Here is a 21,899-nt window from a genome sequence, read left to right as displayed (position 1 = left end):
CAGGCTATTATTTATTGCAAGGTGATATGCCTATTATTCATATCATTGACATACATTTCATGCACATTGATGCAGAATAAATCTGCTCTTCAGGGTGAACTGCTTCAAAAAGCCCAAGTGGCTGACATCAGTCAGCAGTAGAATGTGTAATTTGACTGTCTCTGTTATTGTGTGGACAGATTTGGCTTAATCAAAGATTTAATTAATGAACTGGAGTCCCAGATGTGTGAGGACATATGTCAGAGGACATATTGACAGAAATCCAGAAGTTTGCTGGTGAAGGTCATTCTAGTTATTCTCCCCAGTCCTCATAGTAATGCAGATAGGGAGTGTGGTTAGTATTCATTAAAAAAAACACCAACATTTCAGGCAAATTTATAACATGAGACCCTGGATGCTCAGCTCTGCCACACCATTGAGTGTCACTGTGGGCCACAGTTGGTGTTTTGCTGAGAGATGCTTAGAAGGTTTGCACAACAGAAAACTGTTAAACTAAGAAACTACCAGAAACTAAGCCGAGTTTAATCACTGAAGAGCGCTGATGCCTAAAGCACTAAATTATTTAAATGAAATGAAAAAGTTTTCCAATCGAAAATAATATGTGGGCTTAGGCAGCCATCTAGAAAGTAAGCCATGTAACCATGTTCCAAAGATGTTGGGATTTAGCCTTGCTCTTGAGCAATTGCTGAATCTACGAAATCTTTACAACTGATGCCTGTGATTCATGGTGAACACAATACGATGAGAATTGCTCATGGAGTTTGAAATGCATATTAAAACACACATTTGTATGACAATAGCAATACAAATAGTATATAGCCTTGTGTGTTTCTTAAGCTGCAACAGACTAGCTTTGCTCCCTACTTTAAATAAATCATAGCAAGCAATCAATTAACTGTTCTAATTATTTTCATTAATGTCTAACCAATTGCACTATTTGAACTTGAAATCCCTCTAAACCTGAAACAACACCACCATATAAAAACCATCTTCAGATCCCCTCTTTCATTTTTTAGGTACTATATCTAGCCTATAGCCTTAAATGTCTATACACCAAAAGTTTTTTTTTTTTTTTTCCAAATCTTTTTATTCAGCTTTTTCATATACACTCACCTAAAGGATTATTAGGAACACCTGTTCAATTTCTCATTAATGCAATTATCTAACCAACCAATCACATGGCAGTTGCTTCAATGCATTTAGGGGTGTGGTCCTGGTCAAGACAATCTCCTGAACTCCAAACTGAATGTCTGAATGGGAAACAAAGGTGATTTAAGCAATTTTGAGCGTGGCATGGTTGTTGGTGCCAGACGGGCCGGTCTGAGTATTTCACAATCTGCTCAGTTACTGGGATTTTCACGCACAACCATTTCTAGGGTTTACAAAGAATGGTGTGAAAAGGGAAAAACATCCAGTATGCGGCAGTCCTGTGGGCGAAAATGCCTTGTTGATGCTAGAGGTCAGAGGAGAATGGGCCGACTGATTCAAGCTGATAGAAGAGCAACTTTGACTGAAATAACCACTCGTTACAACCGAGGTATGCAGCAAAGCATTTGTGAAGCCACAACACGTACAACCTTGAGGCGGATGGGCTACAACAGCAGAAGACCCCACCGGGTACCACTCATCTCCACTACAAATAGGAAAAAGAGGCAACAATTTGCACAAGCTCACCAAAATTGGACAGTTGAAGACTGGAAAAATGTTGCCTGGTCTGATGAGTCTCGATTTCTGTTGAGACATTCAGATGGTAGAGTCAGAATTTGGCGTAAACAGAATGAGAACATGGATCCATCATGCCTTGTTACCACTGTGCAGGCTGGTGGTGGTGGTGTAATGGTGTGGGGGATGTTTTCTTGGCACAGTTTAGGCCACTTAGTGCCAATTGGGCATCGTTTAAATGCCACGGCCTACCTGAGCATTGTTTCTGACCATGTCCATCCCTTTATGACCACCATGTACCCATCCTCTGATGGCTACTTCCAGTAGGATAATGCACCATGTCACAAAGGTCCAATCATTTCAAATTGGTTTCTTGAACATGACAATGAGTTCACTGTACTAAACTGGCCCCCACAGTCACCAGATCTCAACCCAATAGAGCATCTTTGGGATGTGGTGGAACGGGAGCTTCGTGCCCTGGATGTGCGTCCCACAAATCTCCATCAACTGCAAGATGCTATCCTATCAATATGGGCCAACATTTCTAAAGAATGCTTTCAGCACCTTGTTGAATCAATGCCACGTAGAATTAAGGCAGTTCTGAAGGCGAAAGGGGGTCAAACACATTATTAGTATGGTGTTCCTAATAATCCTTTAGGTGAGTGTACATCCCATGAGCTGCTCAACATATGACAAGAAAGGGCGCCATGTAGTATAGAATGTTTTAGATGCCCCACGCAAAGTACATTTTATTTTTTCTAATTTTAAAAACTGCACAACATCCTTAATCCAATGTATGTATGAGGGAGGGGTAGATTGTTTCCAGTTGAATAAAATAAGGCGTCTAGCTAACAATGTGGTAAAGGCCAAACTATCCAATTGGAGTCTGTTCAAAGTGGTGTTTTCAGACACTACTCCAAAAAATGCTAGTATAGGGGATGGGTCAATGGGTAATTCAAATATTTTAGAGAGAGTGTCAAATATATTGTTCCAAAAAGGTGTGATCAACTTACATTTTTGAAAGTTTAACTCTTGACCAATGTAAGTGATGTACAATTTTAAATTGCATTAGCCCATGTCTGGCATAAATTGAAGAAGAGTGATAATTGCAGATCCAATTATCTAAATATGTTGGGGAAGTTATTGACAGAGCTGTGTAAAAGAGGCAAATTGATTATTAATGTGTAACTGATTCATAGACTTAAGACTACTAGTGAGCCTAATGAGGAAAAAGGTGGTTACCATATAATGGTGCATGCAGAGATAGAGACTTTAGACCAAAGACCTTCTGAACTGAATCCAAATCTTAAGACTATGTCTAACATGAGGGTTGGTGCTGAGCTTAATGAAAGAAAGTGGGAGGGAAGAGCACAACGGAGCCGATTTATAGAAGCTGGTTTACAGGAAGCGGCCCAAATTAGCAGCCCAATAATAAAATTGAAATCTAGGTAATGCTAAGTAAGCCTTCTGAAGCCTTAGATCTCTGAAGATGGGTTTTACCAATGCAAGGAATTTTTTTGTTCCAAATAAATGACAAAATACTTTGATCTAATAAATAAAAGAAAGATTTTGGAATAAAAATTGGAATGCACTGTAAAAGATACAAAAAGTATAAAGTATATTAATTTTGATGGTATTTATCCATCCAGCAAGTGAAAGGAAAAGCAAAGACCAACGTGCAAATCTTGTTTCATGCTATCTGTTAACAGGATGAAATTAGTTTTAAAAAGATCTTCGTAATTACGAGTTACTATGATACCCAAATAAGTAAACTTGTCAAAAGTGGCAATCTGAATATGAGCGTTTTAGTGCGGCTTGATTTATTAGGAAGAGTTCACTCTTATGAAGATTTAGTTTGTAACCAGAGATTTCCCCACATTGTTCTAAAACAGAAAGGGCTTGAGGCAGGGTCAGAAGAGGAGTAAATCATCTGAATATAAGGAAACTTTCTGCTCCCACCCCTCCCGAACCACATCCAAAATGGTCCGATCCTCCCGCGATGCAATAGAAAGTGGTTCAATAGCAAGAGCAAACAACAGGAGGAAAGAGGACAACCCAGTCTTGTACCATGCTGAAATGAAAAATAGTTAGAGGTAAAATTATTATTATGTACTGAAGCAACAGGGGATGAATATAAAACTTGTATCCATTAAATAAAGCACCCAAGGACCCAACCCAAATTTCTGAAGTGTTTTAAAGATGTATTCCCACTCAACAGCGTCAAATGCTTTTTCTGCATCTAATGAAATCAGTATCTCAGGAATAGGAGAAGGGTGGGAGTATATAATATTAAAAAGGCGTTGGAGGTTAAAAAAAAAAGTGTCTTCTTTATAAATACAGATATTATATGAGGGATTAAACCTTCAAGATGGAGTGCGAACAATTTGGCAAGAATTTAATACTCAGCATTTAAAAAAGAGATATAGGGCGGTAAGAGGTACACGAGGTCCAAAGGGTCTTTTTGAGAAGCAGAGAGATTGATGCCTGATGCAGTGATGGAGGTAAAGCTAACAAGGTTATCGATTCTGAAAACATAGAGCTTAGTACAAAACAGAACAAGTTAGAAAATGTCTTGACAAATTCAATTGGGAACCCATCTGGGCCAGATTTACCACTTATCAATTAAAGGCCGATTTATACTTCTGCGTAGGTACGCGTATGCGTCTCTGCGCAGCGACACAGAGCAGGGGTTTCTGGATAAGCGTAGCTCGCAGAAGCGCCAACGCACACTGTTCCGAAATCACAACAGCACGTCTCTGCGTCCTTCGCATCAGGCCAGCACTGATTGGTTGAACAGTGAGATTCTAAGAGCCGCGGCCAATCGCTCAATGCTGGAGCGACTGGTATGCGATGTCACATAAATCACATAAACTACAGGTCTGGCGGTTGGAGAAGAACGTATTTATAGCTAATTAATTTTGAGGAGTGTTTAACAGCTGAAACGCCATATATGTATTTAATTCAAATGTTTAGTAACATAAGAACGGATATGGAGGAGAAATGCACATACGCAGAGATGTGTGTATGTATGTTCTAGTGTTAAGTCTCTACCCAACTATAGCAAGACAATATAGATCTACACATACAGGATGCAATTTGTATGTGTGTGTGTGTGCATGTAATTTCTGTAACATGTCATTAACAGTATGTTGTAATTTACATGCATACAATCATAGGTGCACCATAGAAATCGGGTTTCGTGTTGTAGATTGCAATGTGTTAATGTGACACTGCCCCCTATGGATGCGTTAACCTTATGTGCAAATATGTTGGCAGACAGCTATGCGACCGTCTGCGTATGACACCCGTGCATGTACGCAGAGATGCAGAAGTATAAATCAGCCTTAAGAAATCGCAAGTGTAATCTCGTCTAATGAAAAGGTTTCATCCAGGTGATCTTTGGACAACTGGTCAAGAGTGGGGAATTCTAAATTTCCAAAAACTGTGTCAATTAACGAGGAATCCAATGGAGATTCAGAAGTATAAAGTGATTAATAAAAGTTTAGGAATTGATCATTAATCTCCTTATGATCCACAGTAATTATTCCTGATGATAGTTGAATTTCAATTTTGAGATGAGCTCTGTTAGTTCGCATAGCCATTTAGAGCGGTTTCTGTTTACTTTAGCTGTATATGAAATAATCTGGCCACGTATGTAAGAGATCCTTACTATGGTATTAGTGTTTAAAAAATATATATATTTTAGAGGTAATAAACTTAATAAAATCTTGATCTGACAGTAACTGTAAACAGGATAAAGGAAAAGTGGTTATTTGACCAATGCACAGTATGGTTGCTAAATCAAAGCATTAAATTAATATTCCCTTGTATTTCTTGCCAAGGGCATATGACACAAAACTTAATAAAAGACACACTCAGCGCACACTGCAAGTCCAAGGGAAAGGAAAACCTAATAAACACAATTACCTTCCTCCACCTCGTTTACCCAGCACTGGAGTCACTGAAGAAACCCAAGCCTCATAAGCAAATTAACCACAATAATTTTTCGGAACACATTTACAATATTAAACAAGCCCTTGAAAATGTAACCTTGACCTGGTGCCTTAGCCTCCACCTGTGCTGGTAGGACTCACTCTGCATGAAGAGGTGTGGAAATGTATGTTAGGTGTGTCATTGTTGTATCCATGTCTGTTCTAGGCCTGCCACCTGAAAACAGAGACCATCACTTACGAAGAGAAAGAGCAGCAGCTGGTCAGTGACTGTGTGAAAGAACTCAGTAAGTTTTTGCAGAGATGCATCTTGTGAACGTGAACACATTGACATTACTCCCCCAGGCTTGGAAAATTGTTCAAATCCCCAAAAGCTTGATTTTGCTTCACATAAGAGTTAAACACAGTTTGGCATTTTATTGGGATCAACATATAAACCCTGAAAACGTGATTAGGTCACATTTCTCTCTTCTCTCGCCAGATCATTCAATTGCAGATAAATCATTACAAACTCTTGCAGCTGTTCTTCAAGGTTAAAGGGATAGTGAGGTGTGGATAGTATTTGTAAATATTAATAACTAAGACCTCATTTATATTATTTACTTGTGTAAATTGGAATTTGTACAATGTATTTGAATTTCTTTGTATTATGAAAATTGGAATTTGTATTGTTTGATGCCTTGTACTGAACTGTATTGCACTTTGTATTGTGCTTATTTTGTAAGTCGCCCTGGATAAGGGCGTCTGCCAAAAAATAAAAATAATAATAATTAAACAACTTAATTTTAGAATACAAAGTTAGCCTACACAAGTGTGATGCATTTATTGAATCAAACAATTTGTATATATATTGTAATGGTAGTAGCAGTGTTATGCCAGTTGCTCGGGTCCACAGGGGAGTCTAACAGCCAGATGGTGGTGATGTCAGAGGAGCTGTCTCGGAAGAATGAGGAGCTGGTGAAGCACCAGGAGGAGATTGCCAACCTGCTCTCCCAGATCGTGGATTTGCAGCACAGAGTGAAGGAGGTGAGGACCCCAGGCAGCAGTCTGGCCCATGAATCATCAACAGACCTCCTCTAAACTGTGAAAAATGCATCAGGCCCTGACTCAATGGTTTTAATCAAGTCAATCCAGTTATTTTTATGACTTAATTTATGAATTAACAAAGGAAACCCATTTGCATAGTTTGCTTTGTCCTGTAGTAATATGGGTCTGTTTCATCTGTGTTTGCCTTCTATTTCAGTTGGTGATTGAAAAAGAAGAGTTGAAAATTCATCTGCAGGCTTCCAAAGACGCTCAGCGGCAGCTTACAGCAGAGGTATGACTGGCTTTTCATCATCATCAGGCTCATGGTTAAATTGCGTAATTGATAAACACATTTGGCATTAAATACATAGTTTACATGTATATAGGATACAAATGGAAATTGGGCTTCAAGGCATTCAAAACAGAAAACAGGAGACACTTCTTTACACAGAGAGTAGTCACAATCTGGAATAAACTACCCAGCGATGTGGTAGAAGCTGAAAGTTTGGGAACATTTAAAAATAGACTGGATAGGATCCTTGGATCACTTAGATATTAATGGACACCAAACGAGCACGATGTGTCGAATGGCCTCCTCTCGTTTGTAAACTTTCTTATGTTCTTATGTTCTTATGATACATGTCTGTAATTAACAATTTGCAATTGGTTTTGGTTGGGTCAAAAATGTGCCAGTATTTAAACTGAGTTACCATAAAGAGAATGTTGGTAGACCTCATCTACGAGTGCATACAGTAATTGGGTTGGGGATGTGGTAGTAATTGGCATCTGCTCTGTTGTGTCTCCCAGCTCCACGACCTTCAAGACCGCAATGCAGAGTGTCTGGGAATGCTACAGGAGTCCCAGGAGGAGATCAAAGAGCTCAGGAGCAAGTCCACCCCCTCCTCTGCCATGCGCCGCCACCAGTCCTATGGGCTCTTCCCAATGGTGAGGACCCGACTCACCCCAACATGGTCCTAATGCCATCCCTTTCCCTCGTCCCAGACCCACATTGACATCAAAAGTATTGTACTTTTGTTTTCGGATGTTTGTTGGCTTTCGTTTTTTTTTTTTTGTATTCTTTCAGTAAGGGATAATCCAAGCCAAGTGTTGACTTGGATTTCGTGTACCGTTTATGCCACTGATGACATTTCTTCCCAATCGAGTCTCCTGTTGTAATGAGAGTAGAGATTATGTAATGAGATGATTAATTTGCTGCAGGTGTAATGGTCAGGGCAGGCATGAGTTTATGGATTGTTGTTGTGAAACCCAATTGACCAGTCATTTGTTACATGTGTGACTATAAACTCTGCTTACTTTGCTTTTCTGCTGGTCTGTCAGTAGGAGTTTGTCAGATTCAGTTATCCTGCTACACAAACAATGTTTTGTGTTTCAAATTAAGAGGGTAGCTGTGAGGATTGTATTTTCGCTGAATAAGAAGTTTAAAATGAGACGCAAAGAAAAGAGCTGTGAACGATGTGCATAGTTTGTTGACCCACTTCCACATTAAGTAAATGTCTTTGCTAAGGAGTTTTTGTTTTGTTTTTGGCAGAACAGTCTAAGTAGATTGGCTGTGAATTTGTGGGTAAAATAAGGAAATGCAAAGACTTCTTACACCTGATGAACAAGTGATCACTGGAATTATATAGCCACACAGTCTCTTTACTTAATAGATATTATAAACTGAATTATCAAAGTATGACATTTTAAAGTTTGATCAAATTGTAAATGTTGAAATTTAATGTAGTATTATTATTATTATTATTATTATTATTATTATTATTATTATTATTACAATTTTAATATTATATATGCTTTTTAAGAATACTGCTAGGACAGAACTGGGTTTTATATCTTAAATGAGCACTGAAACATAGGAAAAAGGGTATAACAATATATCAAAGAGGTAAAAATGGTGCCAGATATGTAATATATGTTGTGAACATACTGCTTTAGTTAAATGTTTTGTAATAGAATAAGTAAATGTATGTACAGTGACTTCTAGTTACCTACGCATTTATGTATGAGAGAGAGTCCTAGTCTTTACTGGCAGTTGCCATGTGTAGTGATGGGGGCTACAACATATGTGCTGAGGATTGTCCCGATGTGTTTTCATGCAGGACTCATTGGCTGCTGAGATTGAAGGAACCATGCGAAGAGAACTCAGCGTAGAGGAGGACCACAAATTTGATGACCAAAAGTGAGATCTGACACACCTGAACTCAGTGCTAATGTGCTGCTCAGCTAGCTCAAAAGAAGCTCCTGTTTCTGGGGTTATTGTTGTTCTTCTGTCCCCAGTTTATTGACACAATATGGTACAACAAACCCAAATCAGCCCCTTTGTTTTCAAAAGCCTTTATGGTTAAATGAAGTGCCACCTATTAATCACTACAACATGTATAGCAGTATTATATAGGAGACCATTTTAATAATAATTTAGAGATAATTTGGAACAACTACTACCTGAATACACTTCAGCCCTAAAGGAGCTCCCTTCACTGATAAAGCGACATATTGAACTGATCAATACCTCACACATCTTCCTAAGTTCAAGAACCTGTTTGCTCTGACATTAGGAATGGTTTTGGGTTTTGTCAAAGACTCAGTCTCACATAGTTGCTTTTAATAACAGACACACAGTTCATTCCCAAACAAGGGAGTTAAGTTTAACCAATAAGAAAATTAGAGAAATGCAGGAGATAAACATTGGCTAGAACAAGAGACATAAAAAAGCATAGATGGCCAGTTGAGAAGTAGTTGAATTAATTCTTAATTTAAATGTTCTTGGGAAGTACGGTATCTTAAGTTGAAGCACTTACAGCAAATCATTTAGTGAACATTGCAGTTAGTCCTTCAAATTCATTGTGATTGAAGATACACTTATATGTATGTGTGTTGCCTAATGTATACATTTATCTAGTAAACTGCTCTGAGGCAGTTCCTTTTCAAAGGGCATCAAGTTTGGTTGAAAGGTGTGTATTCAACCTGGGAGATTAAAGGAAATTCGTTTGCTTCCTTCCCTCTGCTCTGCACCCAACATAGGAACATTCAGAAACGGGTTTTTGAGACGGTGAAATCAGTGAGCGAGTTGGTGCGCGCTCACTCTGCCACAGTGTTGCCTCCCATGCCCATCCCCGGCTCAAACCAGAGTGGCCTCATTATGACAGCACAGCCTTTCCTGTCTGGACTGCGGCCCAGCAGAGATGGCAAAACAGAACCTCCAATTAATGGCCCCAGGTACAACTTTACAACCTCAAACCACATGTGTGCCATAAATTTGTTAGGAATGAGACCTGTATGGTTGCTGGTTTATTTCTCATATAAAAAGTACAGGGGTTGTGTGAAAGGCTGTGCTCACACTGTGTTCTGTTTGGTGGGGCTCAGGGTAGGGCACAAGCTGGGCCAGCCAGGGACCCCTGGAAGCAGTGACCTGGCCGCCGCGCTGTACCGCCTCTCCCTGCGGCGGGAGAACTACCTGAGTGAGCGCCAGTTCTTCGAGGACGAGCGTGAAAGGAAGCTGAAGGCCTTTGGAACGGAGGAGGGTAGTGGCTGCAGCTCCCCCAATGGCAGTGTGATCTCCACAGCCACAAACTACACTGATCTGTCCATCTCCTCCAGCTGCTTCAAGACCTTCCTGCCCGAGAAACTGCAGATCGTCAAGCCCATAGAAGGTACATTTAATCTGGAAGTTGGGGGGTTAGACCAGTGGAAGAGGACCTTGGATTTCATATCTGAAATGGGGTAAATAACAATAAAGTTTAGTAGTCAGGTTGAATAGAGCTAACAAGAGCGGGGGGTAGGGGTAATGGCGTAGTAGCAGCGAGCAGCAGTAGTGAACAAGAACGGGGGGCATAGTAAGGGTGCTTCTATTTTAATATAGGTTTTTTATTTTTGTCCAGACGGCAACCATTTTTTTTAATATAGCTGCGTGAAACCCTACTCATTGGTTATAGTTTTGTTTTGTTTTCGTTTTTATGGTGGAGTGCAATTTGGAAAGATTTCTAAACACACGTGTATAATGGAAGAATAAGTGTTATTATTTTATTTTTGTATATCAAATCGATTCCTCCTGTCCTTCTCCCAGGCTCTCTGACTCTGCATCACTGGCAGCAGTTAGCCCAGCCTCACCTGGCCACCATCCTGGACCCCCGGCCTGGTGTGGTGACCAAGGGCTTCAAGCCCCTGCCTGAGGATGCCGTCTACCGCCTGTCTGACCTGGAGGAGGATGAGGAGGAGGATCTGAGAGACAGGGGGGTGGCAGACGTGCAGGAGGAAGAGGAGGAGGAAGAGGAAGGCGAAGGAGGTATCATGTTTCAGGTCCAGTGCTCTTCCACACCTGAGGATAAGAAGGCACCCCCGACTCCACCCAGCTCCCTGCCACCCAACCTCTTCCTGCCCAAGACTCAGATCTTCAGTGTGCCACCCCCCTCTTCTGGTGAGCCCCTGCCCCCTGCGCATCCTACCCCCTGCCTCAAGTCTCGCATGTCATTGTTATGTAAAGGGAGGCTGGAGTCCTGGTTTTATAGGCTACCTTCATAAAGACTCAGAAATCCTTTCACTTTCACTGGTCACAGGGGTTGGGTAGAATCAGGCATTTGAAACAAATGCCTTTATGATTTGTATTCTCTGTCTTTGCAAATCATTGTTTTAAGGGTAACCTATTTAAACTAACTGCATTGAGACTCTTCAGGATGAGGATGTGAGACCACTGATTCTTATCATTGTTTATACAGTGTTGTCCTGTCGAACCCTAGATAAATTAAGATGTATAAATAATATATACATCTACATAAAGCCAGTTGTAAGTCTACCTCTACCTTAAATCTGTACAAACTGCCATAACTGTCAAATGTCATAGAACTATATAATGCCACATAGTCCATACAGCCTGATAAACAAAAGCAAGCAGCTTGTGAGTAATTAAGCAGTGGCACTTCATTACTCTATGTGCACTGCTCTGTATCACCTTGTTGCAGTTAAATGAGTTATTTTAATTGAAAGCAATAATTAATAAATGCATGTTTTTTTTCATCACAGCTCATTGATTGATTTTTTTTTTTTTTATATGTTACATATAACAATACATTTTATAAGGAAAGTGAGGGGGTATCAAATATTTGTAAAACAATAATACCTACCACCTCAGCTTAATTATACCTTTTATCACCTTTATTTAGTTTTTCTTGTGTTCTGGAAGATGATATATCAAGATTTAAACAATTTGACAATGTCTGGAGATTGAAGATTGAAGAAAAAAAAACGATGCATAGCAAGTTATATGCAAGTACATAGTACTTTACATAGCAAGTACCCTGGGAGGGTAATTTAATTTATTTTCCATGACTCCAGAGGTTTTATATATATATATATAAGTTTTAGAACACCCTAATTTTTCAATTTTTTATTGAAATTTAAGCAGAGTTTTTAAGTACAGTTTCCTACACCATCAAAAGGCACTTAGAAACTTGAGGAACTGACAGGAAGAGGTCTGGCAGACCCAAAGCCACAACAGAATCAGAAACGACAGGGGCAGCCCAGGGACTGCTGCTCTAAGTAATCACACCCTGGTTCTTCATCTGCTGGATTAGCCCCCACAGTTCTTTGTACATGGTGCTGGGCACTGGGCAATAGCGTTCCTGTGATGGAGAGCTCTGGTGGGGATATGATGGAAAACGGCATCTGTCCGGCCAAAGTCCTCCTTGTGGGCGGAGAACACGCACCACCAACACCGCAACAGAGCCTCCATCCATTCCCGCTGTCCCAGGGATATCCCTGCAGTCTCTCTGACCCATTCCAATGGGCCTTCCTCCTCCACCAAATTGACTGGGCCATTGTCCATGGCTATCATATCCGGGTGTTGATGCTGCAACACAATCTCTTTCTCGGCATAGATCTCCTCTGGATCCATGCTCGAGTATCAAGCCGATGGCCGACACTGAGGCACTTCTAAGGGGTAAAAGCAAAGGTTCAGAAGTTTAATAGGGACCTTACCCTGTTGGACCCAGGCCCCGGTGTGGGCCACCTGCCACTCTTGGGTGTCATCAAGTGCATCTATGAGGACACAATGCTCCTTCCGGTGAGAGAATTCTGTGACGTGAGCCCATAGCACCATCTCGCTCTCCGGCGGTATCTGTGTAGGAGGCTGTCGGGTCAATCTGGTCGTCCACACCAACGTGGCACGCTCTGCCTCAGCCTCCAACCTGCGGCAAACTAAAAAAGCCTTTTTCCAGATCTTCCTCCCCCCTGGCTACACCCCGAAACTTCTCCCACTGCGTATCTTGACCTTCAAATAATTGTTTCCATACTGGGCCAATAATGTTCATGCCCAGGATGCCTTCATGGGTGTTAAGGTTCCCATCGGCTATGATGACGACCCCCTTCTGTGGTACTGTAATTCCACCAATCACAAAGTCCAGATAACCCACATAGGGAATTTCTAAGCAGTTTGCCACTCGCAGCCTCAACCAGGCAATATAAGCCTGATCTCCTACTGCACGGGAACACATATATTTCCTAAATAAAGACTCACTAAGTTTCTGAGAGTCAACAGTTTGCGTGATTAGCGTCTCACAGGACAACATCTTCAAGCACAACTTAACACTGGTCGAAGTAAGCAAGTCTCAGTTTCAGCTGTGAAGAGAAGACTTCGAGCTACAGGTTTGACAGGTCGAGTGGCAGTAAGAAAGCCATTGCTATGATGGCAAAATAAGAAAAATAGGCTGCCCTGGGCCATGAAGCACTGCCAGTGGACTACTGAAGAACGGAAGAAGGTCTTATGGACCGATTTAATTGAAATTTGAAATCTTCGGTTCATCACCAAGGGTTTTTGTACGCCGTTGAGCATATGAATGGATGGTTCCTCAGTGTGTGACTCTTGCTGGATCCAGAGTCGACAACTTGCACCCTGAACAAAAACGGCTACCACAGCATTTTGCAGCACCATGCAATATTATTATTATTATTATTATTATTATTATTATTATTATTATTTTTATTTCTTGGCAGATGCCCTTATCCAGGGCGACTTACAACATAAGGTATACCCCTCTGGTATACGCCTAGTTAGTCAGGGGTTCATCCTACACCAAGATAATGACCCAAAACATGGGATAAACTGGACAGGAGGGTGAATGAAAAAGCAACCTACAAGTGGAACACATTTGTGGGAACTTCTGAAACAATGTAGGAAGAACTTTCTGAACAATATTTGATTTCCATTTTAGAAAGAATACATTGAGACATTAATCTGTGTAAATTTCAATAAAAACTGGAACAATTTTGGTGTTCTAACCGGTAGTGTATACTGTGTGTGTGTTTGTGTTTATATAAATAAATACACATATACAGTACCTATAGGAAGTGTACACCCCCTCAGATTTGAGGATTTTGTTCTTATCCACACAACATACTCCAAAATGTAAAGGTGAAAAAATTGTATTAGGGAAAAGATGTATATATATAAAATTCAAAAATCAAATATCATAACTGGATAAGTCTCCTATTAATACTTGGTGGAAGCACCTTTGGTAGCAGTTACAGCTCTGGGTCTGTTGGGATATGTCTCTACCAACTCTGCAAACCTAGATTTGGCAATATTTGACCGTTCTTCTTGTCAGATGCACTTTGCAAACTCTTGCAAAGTTGCCATTGGCCTCTTGATAGCCTCTTTGATCAGTCTCCTTCTTGCTCAGTCATCCAGTATGGAGAGATGGGTTGAGCTAGGCAGGGTTTATGGCGTTGTCATACACCTTCCAATTGATGATAATTGTCTTGACTGATATTCAAGGCCTTTGATATTTTTTGTACCTATCCCCTGATCTGTGCCTTTCCTCAGATCAGGGGATAGGTACAAAAAATATCAAAGGCACAGCAAGCTCCATGGTCTTTGCTTTGAAATGCTGTACCCAGCAGAGGAAACCTACAGGAACTGCTGAAGTTATCCTGAAATCATGTTAATCACTACAGTTAAATCATTTTGAAAGCAATTGCTTATCCAACTGAGCTATATCAGTTTTTATTTTGAATTCCTTTTCTACAAATTTTGTTCTTATCCACACAACATACTCCAAAATGTAAAGGTGAAAAAATTGTATTGGGGAAAAGATATATATATATATATATATATACTCACCTAAAGGATTATTAGGAACACCATACTAATACTGTGTTTGACCCCCTTTCGCCTTCAGAACTGCCTTAATTCTACGTGGCATTGATTCAACAAGGTGCTGAAAGCATTCTTTAGAAATGTTGGCCCATATTGATAGGATAGCATCTTGCAGTTGATGGAGATTTGTGGGATGCACATCCAGGGCACGAAGCTCCCGTTCCACCACATCCCAAAGATGCTCTATTGGGTTGAGATATGGTGACTGTGGGGGCCAGTTTAGTACAGTGAACTCATTGTCATGTTCACGAAACCAATTTGAAATGATTGGACCTTTGTGACATGGTGCATTATCCTGCTGGAAGTAGCCATCAGAGGATGGGTACATGGTGGTCATAAAGGGATGGTCAGAAACAATGCTCAGGTAGGCCGTGGCATTTAAACGATGCCCAATTGGCACTAAGGGGCCTAAAGTGTGCCAAAAAAACATCCCCCACACCATTACACCACCACCACCAGCCTGCACAGTGGTAACAAGGCATGATGGATCCATGTTCTCATTCTGTTTACGCCAAATTCTGACTCTACCATCTGAATGTCTCAACAGAAATCGAGACTCATCAGACCAGGCAACATTTTTCCAGTCTTCAACTGTCCAATTTTGGTGAGCTTGTGCAAATTGTAGCCTCTTTTTCCTATTTGTAGTGGAGATGAGTGGTACCCGGTGGGGTCTTCTGCTGTTGTAGCCCATCCACCTCAAGGTTGTACGTGTTGTGGCTTCACAAATGCTTTGCTGCATACCTCGGTTGTAACGAGTGGTTATTTCAGTCAAAGTTGCTCTTCTATCAGCTTGAATCAGTCGGCCCATTCTCCTCTGACCTCTAGCATCAACAAGGCATTTTCGCCCACAGGACTGCCGCATACTGGATGTTCTTCCCTTTTCACACCATTCTTTGTAAACCCTAGAAATGGTTGTGCGTGAAAATCCCAGTAACTGAGCAGATTGTGAAATACTCAGTGCCCGTCTGGCACCAACAACCATGCCACGCTCAAAATTGCTTAAATCACCTTTGTTTCCCATTCAGACATTCAGTTTGGAGTTCAGGAGATTGTCTTGACCAGGACCACACCCCTAAATGCATTGAAGCAACTGCCATGTGATTGGTTGGTTAGATAATTGCATTAATGAGAAATTGAACAGGTGTTCCTAATAATCCTTTAGGTGAGTGTATATATATATATATATAAAATTCAAAAATCAAATATCATAATTGGATAAGTCTCCTATTAATACTTGGTGGAAGCACCTTTGGTAGCAGTTACAGCTCTGGGTCTGTTGGGATAGGTCTCTACCAACTCTGCAAACCTAGATTTGGTAATATTTGACCGTTCTTCTTGTCAGATTCACTTTGCAAACTGACATTTTCACATAATTATAGTGAGGTCATTGTACACACATGCATATTAATATTAATATTCATATGATCTCAGTCCTTTCTGCTTAATTTGCATTATTTAAAGTATTACTTTTGATGTAAAAGGGAAATGCCAGTAGAATGCGGGCACACTTTATAACTGGTGTTTCAGTACTGACACAGTTCTGGCACAAAAATGGCATGTTATCAGTGTAAACTGATTGATGGCACAGTAGGATTTCTGGAGTCAATTATTCCAACTTTCAATTTTCACACGGAATGTTAAAAATAAAATGCAAAGCATTTTAGAAGTGCTCTCAACCAATAGGCAGCAGGTATGTATGTTCTTTAGGAAAACAGCCTAATGGAAATATAAAAGCAAATTATGTGCCTTGCAGAAAAAACACTAATTTAAGGTCTTGTCTGTTCTACAGCGCATAACCCAGGGAAATGTCTGTCTTCAACTCATTCCACTTACACCTTCACTACTTGCCGGATTTTGCACCCTTCAGACCTCACTCAGGTCACACCAAGGTAACACTGCTTCACAGAGCTTTATTCATCCTGTCACCCCTCCCCCTTCCTATATCCCCACTCCCTCATCTTTACCTACCCTGTCTGCATCACCGTTTAAACTTTTCCCTGTTTTTCTCCCCTCAGCTCAATGTACGCTCCTGTGCCTGTGGGAGAGAACACCCCAAGCTCCCTACGCACTGGGCCCAGCACTCCTGTCACACCCTGTCGCCTCAGCCTGGGCGAGAACTTCCCCCCCCGCCGCCCCTCCATCACCGCCACCCCGATTCTCGCCCCCTGCGGCCTAGCCAAACTCCTGCAGGAGAGGGGCATCTCTGCCCAGGTCTACAACGTCACTCAGGCCAGAGCAGATCCCACGAGGAGCCCCCCACCAGTCCGTCCTCCTCCCCCCTCCACCCCTCCAAACTCACCATCCCACTCTCCGCCCTCCTCCCCCATCCCCTTTGAAACCCGCCCTCCTGCCGAAAACTTCCTGGCCTCCCGTCCAGCTGAGATCTTCCTCCAGGAGGTGTATGGCATTAAACCTGGCCGAGGGCGCCCAGACCTGGCCCAGAATAAAGTCAACCTGGTGGAGAGGCTGAGGAGGTTGGGCTTTGTCAAAGTGCTGAAGGGGGAGCCTGAAGCGGGGCTGCGGCGGCAGGAGTCCGCCCACTTCATTGCCACTGGCGGGGGCAGTCTCCTGGATGGCCTGAGGAGGAACCAAAGCCTACCGGCCATGATTGGAGGCCTGGGGCCACCTGTCAGCAGCCCCCTGGCCCACCCCACCTCCCTGAACCTCCCTATCCCTCCCATGGCCAGCTTGAAGGAAGTGCAGAGCCCGGATGGGAAGTTACCCGCAGCAAAGACCTGTAGAAAAACCACAGAGCCCTTGAGAACTGGGCAGGCCACACCAAAGCCCTGAATGAAAGAGAAGGTGGTAAAAGAAAAGACCAGTCACATTTTAAAATACACACTTCTACCCACCCCCTCCAAGTCAAAATAGTTGCCTATTGAACTTCAAATAGAAAGAGTGAGAAAAGAACCTTCTTCATTCCTATAGTTCCTTGATGTACAAAGGTTTGTGGAATTGACAGGAGGAAAAAAGTGCCACCTTTCCTGAAGGGATGAGATAAATGTGTGGATATACAGCGACTGTAATATGTCGGTATCCCTTCAGATTTTCATGGTTCATTATTTTATTTCTTATACATATTTAAGGACTCTGTGTTCTTCAGAGTGAGATATTATTATGATGGAGTGAGGAAGTCTGAGAAAGAGGAAGAGAGACTGGAGAGAAAGAAAATAGAAAAAATGGCTGAATGTATGGGAATGATGGATATGGTTCAGGAGTAGTCTATTTAAGGGAATTAAAGTGAAGTGTGTTAATATGGAAGAACCACAGAGCCCAGCCCACATGAATGAATGACTGGCCAAAGGTCATTTTAACAATCAACTCTTTTTCTAATCTGAAATTTTACTTTTACCTGTGGCAGACTGTTACGGGGGGGTGCAGAAAACACTATGGTGGTGATGTTAAGAAGGGAAAAAAATGTATAAGCACACTTTTGTACAAATAGCCCTTTAGCTTTGTGATGAATTTTCAACATGACTGTTTTTTTGTTCCCTTCTGATAGCTCAATGCATTACTAGTAATATCCATTGATTAAGCTCAGGACCCCAGAAAACATCTGCAAAACCAGGCAGTAAACCTTTTTCATAACTTTTTTCTTTTTTTTTGGTATAAAGTTTCCCCTGTTTTAGGTAACTGTTATTGATTTATCAATTGGCACAAAAGAAGCATATTTAAAGTTGTTCTCATCTTCCTGTCAGGAAGGGCATCCTGGACTTCCTTTGAGTTGGGCATTGACATCAACTCAAAAGTAAAATAGAGAGTGTGTTAGTTCCTGGTATCCATATATACATAATGGGTGGCTGTATATTGAATATAAACAAAGAGAATATTGATATATGTATGTATGTGTGTGTGAGAGAGAGAATTCCCCAGAACGGGGTATTTTTATTTTGTCTAGTCCTTTTGCATTCAGAAAGCATGATTGTGATGGCATTTGTACAATAATTAACTTTGTGGTTCGAATAAGTTTCTTGAAAAATGCAGACCTCTGTTGAGGCTTGTTTTACTTTTCTTTGCCTGGATTGTAAGGGGGTAGCATGACCGCCTGGGCAGGCATGTCCAAATGGAAGCAGGCATTGCATGTACAGTGTTTCGAGGGGCATACTGGCAAATTTGCCCCTCTTTGTTAGGGAAGGCTAACTAATGTACAAATTATGGAAGTTCTTACTCCAGGGAATTGATAGTGGTGTGTGCATCTACATTCATACAGTATAGGTGATGTTGCATTACTGTGAAAAAAATATATTTCTGATCTTTTTCTTTCTCTTGCTTTCTTTGCAATTGAATCGGCAGCTTCTTTTTGTCCCCAATACAATCGGCAAGTGTTCAGTGTGATGGCTAGTTGATAGTTCTTGTTCTGTATGTGAAGAGTGACCCCTAATGCCACAGACTTTAGCTGAGTGTTTGTGCACTGACAACCTGGGAAGAAGCCATATGTTTCACTTTTCTTTTCTTTTTTTTCTTTTCCCAAATAACCTAATCTGTACTTCAGTCTCAACCCAGGAGCTCAAGGTCTCAGAAGGTCTCCTCAGACCTGAATGTTCCCGCCAAAAGCACTGTGCAGTGTTCTCCTCCTTGTTCCCTAGCAGTATGACAGCCCTGCAGAGGGTGTTTAAAGCATATATTACAACCCCTTTTGGCATTTAGTGTGCAATCAACCATTTAAGGTGAACTGGTGCCAGAATGCAATATAACAAATGCTACAACATCTAATGACAAATACTAGGTTAACTGCCTCTTATATGTATACAGAAGGAAATTGAGCATTTTGAATTGAAAGGTTTAAATTGAATTTATCACAAAACCCAAGTCATTGCTCACTTTTGAGTTGTATTTCTTGTGTAACGCTATTTATTTCAGGAGGGGTTGTCACAGTTTAGGCCTAAACGTGTTTTTAATCATAGCCACAAATCCAGTTTGACAGGAGAAGAATCTATAGTATGCTAACAGTACTGCGATTTCAGTGTTTTGATAGAGTACTTAATGTCGTGGAGCTTTGAGATAGTCTGCAAGACAGGAACTTTCAAATGTTCGGTTTACTTGTATACATTTGAAATTCAATCCTGTTTACAAGTTTTTAAAATTTGCATTTGTATGATTTATTTTTTGTTTCGTTTTTAACCATGGCAGCTCAGATTAATGGGAGGGTCCTTTTGAAAGCTTCCGCCTGTGAGGAAATCTGGAGTTGACTTTGTCCACAACAGAGAAAATGCTAGAAAGTGCTCTTTGCACTGTATTCTAAAGCTGAATTGACTGTTTTAAATTGGGCAATTGTAGGAACCAGCAGTAAGAAACCCAAATATTAACAAATTCTGAAACATGTCCTGAATTTTAAGCATTCCAAGTTTTATCAGTGATTCTGAATAAACGTTGTCACTTTGCTAACGTTGTCCACTCAACCCAAACCCAATGAAGCAATCTTGCACTGCTCAAATTTCTGAAGGAGGGAGTTACTGTATTCAACACTAAAGGCATGACTGTCCTTACAGTGTCTGCCAATTTTAGGTTGCAAGTTTTGGTAGTGAGTTTCTGTTGAGAATCCCTTTGCCTTAATGAAGTCCTAGTGAATTTAAAAATGTAATTCATCACTGTCGTTACTAAGGCTTTGAGAAATTCTTCAGGTGCTTTCGAACATGACAGATCAGTTTGCAACCAGAAACCTCAAGTCGGTCACCCAAGCCATTCCATTGAAATTCAAAAGAATAATTATTGACAGTTATCATGATATGAACTATTGTCTCATTATGAAAAAGATCCTGAGAAAATCGTGATTTTGATGATTTTTCTTTCTTTCCATATTAATATATATATTTAAGTTATTTCATACCGACACAGTATTTACTATTTAAATGTGAAAGTACATTTAGTAGCAAACGGTAGTGTGATTCTGTCATCAACCCAGCTGAGATGTGAATATTTAAAGTATGCCAGTGAAGGAATGAAGGAATTGTTGATGCAGTCTGACTGTGTGTCTGTAGTCACTGACAATCAGTGGATACCTAAGATCAGTGTGTGTTACATGTTTTGTTAGTTTTACAAGGACTAAACGGCGAATCTGACTCTGAATCGAAACTTTCTGAAATGTTGTGAAGTGTTTGAAGTGGACTTCAAATAATAATAATTATACTTTACCCACGAAACTGCCGGGATTTGTGTTTAAAAATGTTGCAATTTTCTCAGGGCCCTAATTATGAAATATCCTTAAATAATGAGGAAGATTTAATTACCTCACACTGATGCATGTTTATGTAAAACAATACAATACAAAAACAATACAATGAAACTGGCATAGAAATACTCACTTGTAATAAATACTGTGACAGGACGCTGTCTGTCATGGAACGGCTGCTGCTGACGCCTGCTGATTAGGTGTCCGCTCCCTTGCAAACAGGCTGCGAGCTATTTTACTCATGATTCAGGTTAATTCCTGCCCTTTCAAATAAACCAGTGTCAATCAATATCCTGTTCACCATTATTAATTTATTAAGTAAAATCTGTAACACTTCACATTGTGTCCCTAATGACTGAATTTACACTATATGTACTTGGTAACTACCAGTGTAATTATGCCTATTTCAACTGTTTTACACTGTAACCAGTAATTACAGTGTAAATACACAGTAATTAGGGACACTTAATGTAAAGTGTTACCGAAAAATTACACCTTACCTATCGCCAAAGTCTACATTTGATCTATGCCTAAGTCTCTTCAATCTTCTGGTGGGGATCTGCTTGATTCAAGTCTTCAAAATCATGAAATGCATCGACCACATCAAACCAGAGGAGCTTTTCCAGATCAGCAAGGGACACACGGACCAGGGCACACAAATGAAAATTGGGCTTCAAGGCATTCAAGATGGAAAACGGGAGACACTTCTTCACACTGAGAGGTGTCACAATCTGGAACAAACTCCCCAGCGATGTGGCTGAAGCTGAAAATATGGGAAAATTTAAAGACAGACTGGATAGGATCCTTGGATCACAATGGATCGAATGGCCTCCTCTTGTTTGTAAACTTTCTTATGTTATGCTTAGAATGGTTGAATGTTGCATAGGGCTTCATTACAAACTTGAGTTTTTGACCTTACAGGTTGCAA

At 40.7% G+C, this 21,899-nt stretch overlaps 1 protein-coding gene across 2 annotated transcripts in view; it reads left to right on the top strand.

Moving 5' to 3' along the window:
- Positions 1-19,065, top strand: part of trak2 (trafficking protein, kinesin binding 2) — a 96,069-nt gene extending 77,004 nt beyond the window's left edge. For both annotated transcript variants that reach the window (XM_066688598.1, XM_066688597.1), the window contains 10 exons: positions 5,821-5,899; positions 6,508-6,638; positions 6,856-6,930; positions 7,446-7,583; positions 8,756-8,835; positions 9,678-9,872; positions 10,020-10,306; positions 10,720-11,070; positions 16,592-16,691; positions 16,818-19,065. In XM_066688598.1, coding sequence (XP_066544695.1) covers positions 5,821-5,899; positions 6,508-6,638; positions 6,856-6,930; positions 7,446-7,583; positions 8,756-8,835; positions 9,678-9,872; positions 10,020-10,306; positions 10,720-11,070; positions 16,592-16,691; positions 16,818-17,592 — 2,211 coding nt within the window. In that variant the 3' untranslated portion in view covers positions 17,593-19,065. The remainder of the gene's footprint in view (positions 1-5,820; positions 5,900-6,507; positions 6,639-6,855; positions 6,931-7,445; positions 7,584-8,755; positions 8,836-9,677; positions 9,873-10,019; positions 10,307-10,719; positions 11,071-16,591; positions 16,692-16,817) is intronic.
- The last annotated feature ends 2,834 nt before the right edge of the window (positions 19,066-21,899 follow it).

This window comes from Amia ocellicauda, chromosome 16 (assembly GCF_036373705.1).
Source record: "Amia ocellicauda isolate fAmiCal2 chromosome 16, fAmiCal2.hap1, whole genome shotgun sequence".
Taxonomy (NCBI): Eukaryota; Metazoa; Chordata; class Actinopteri; order Amiiformes; family Amiidae; genus Amia; species Amia ocellicauda.
Note: the sequence above shows the minus strand (reverse complement) of the source record. Positions and strands in the feature narration are given on the sequence as shown.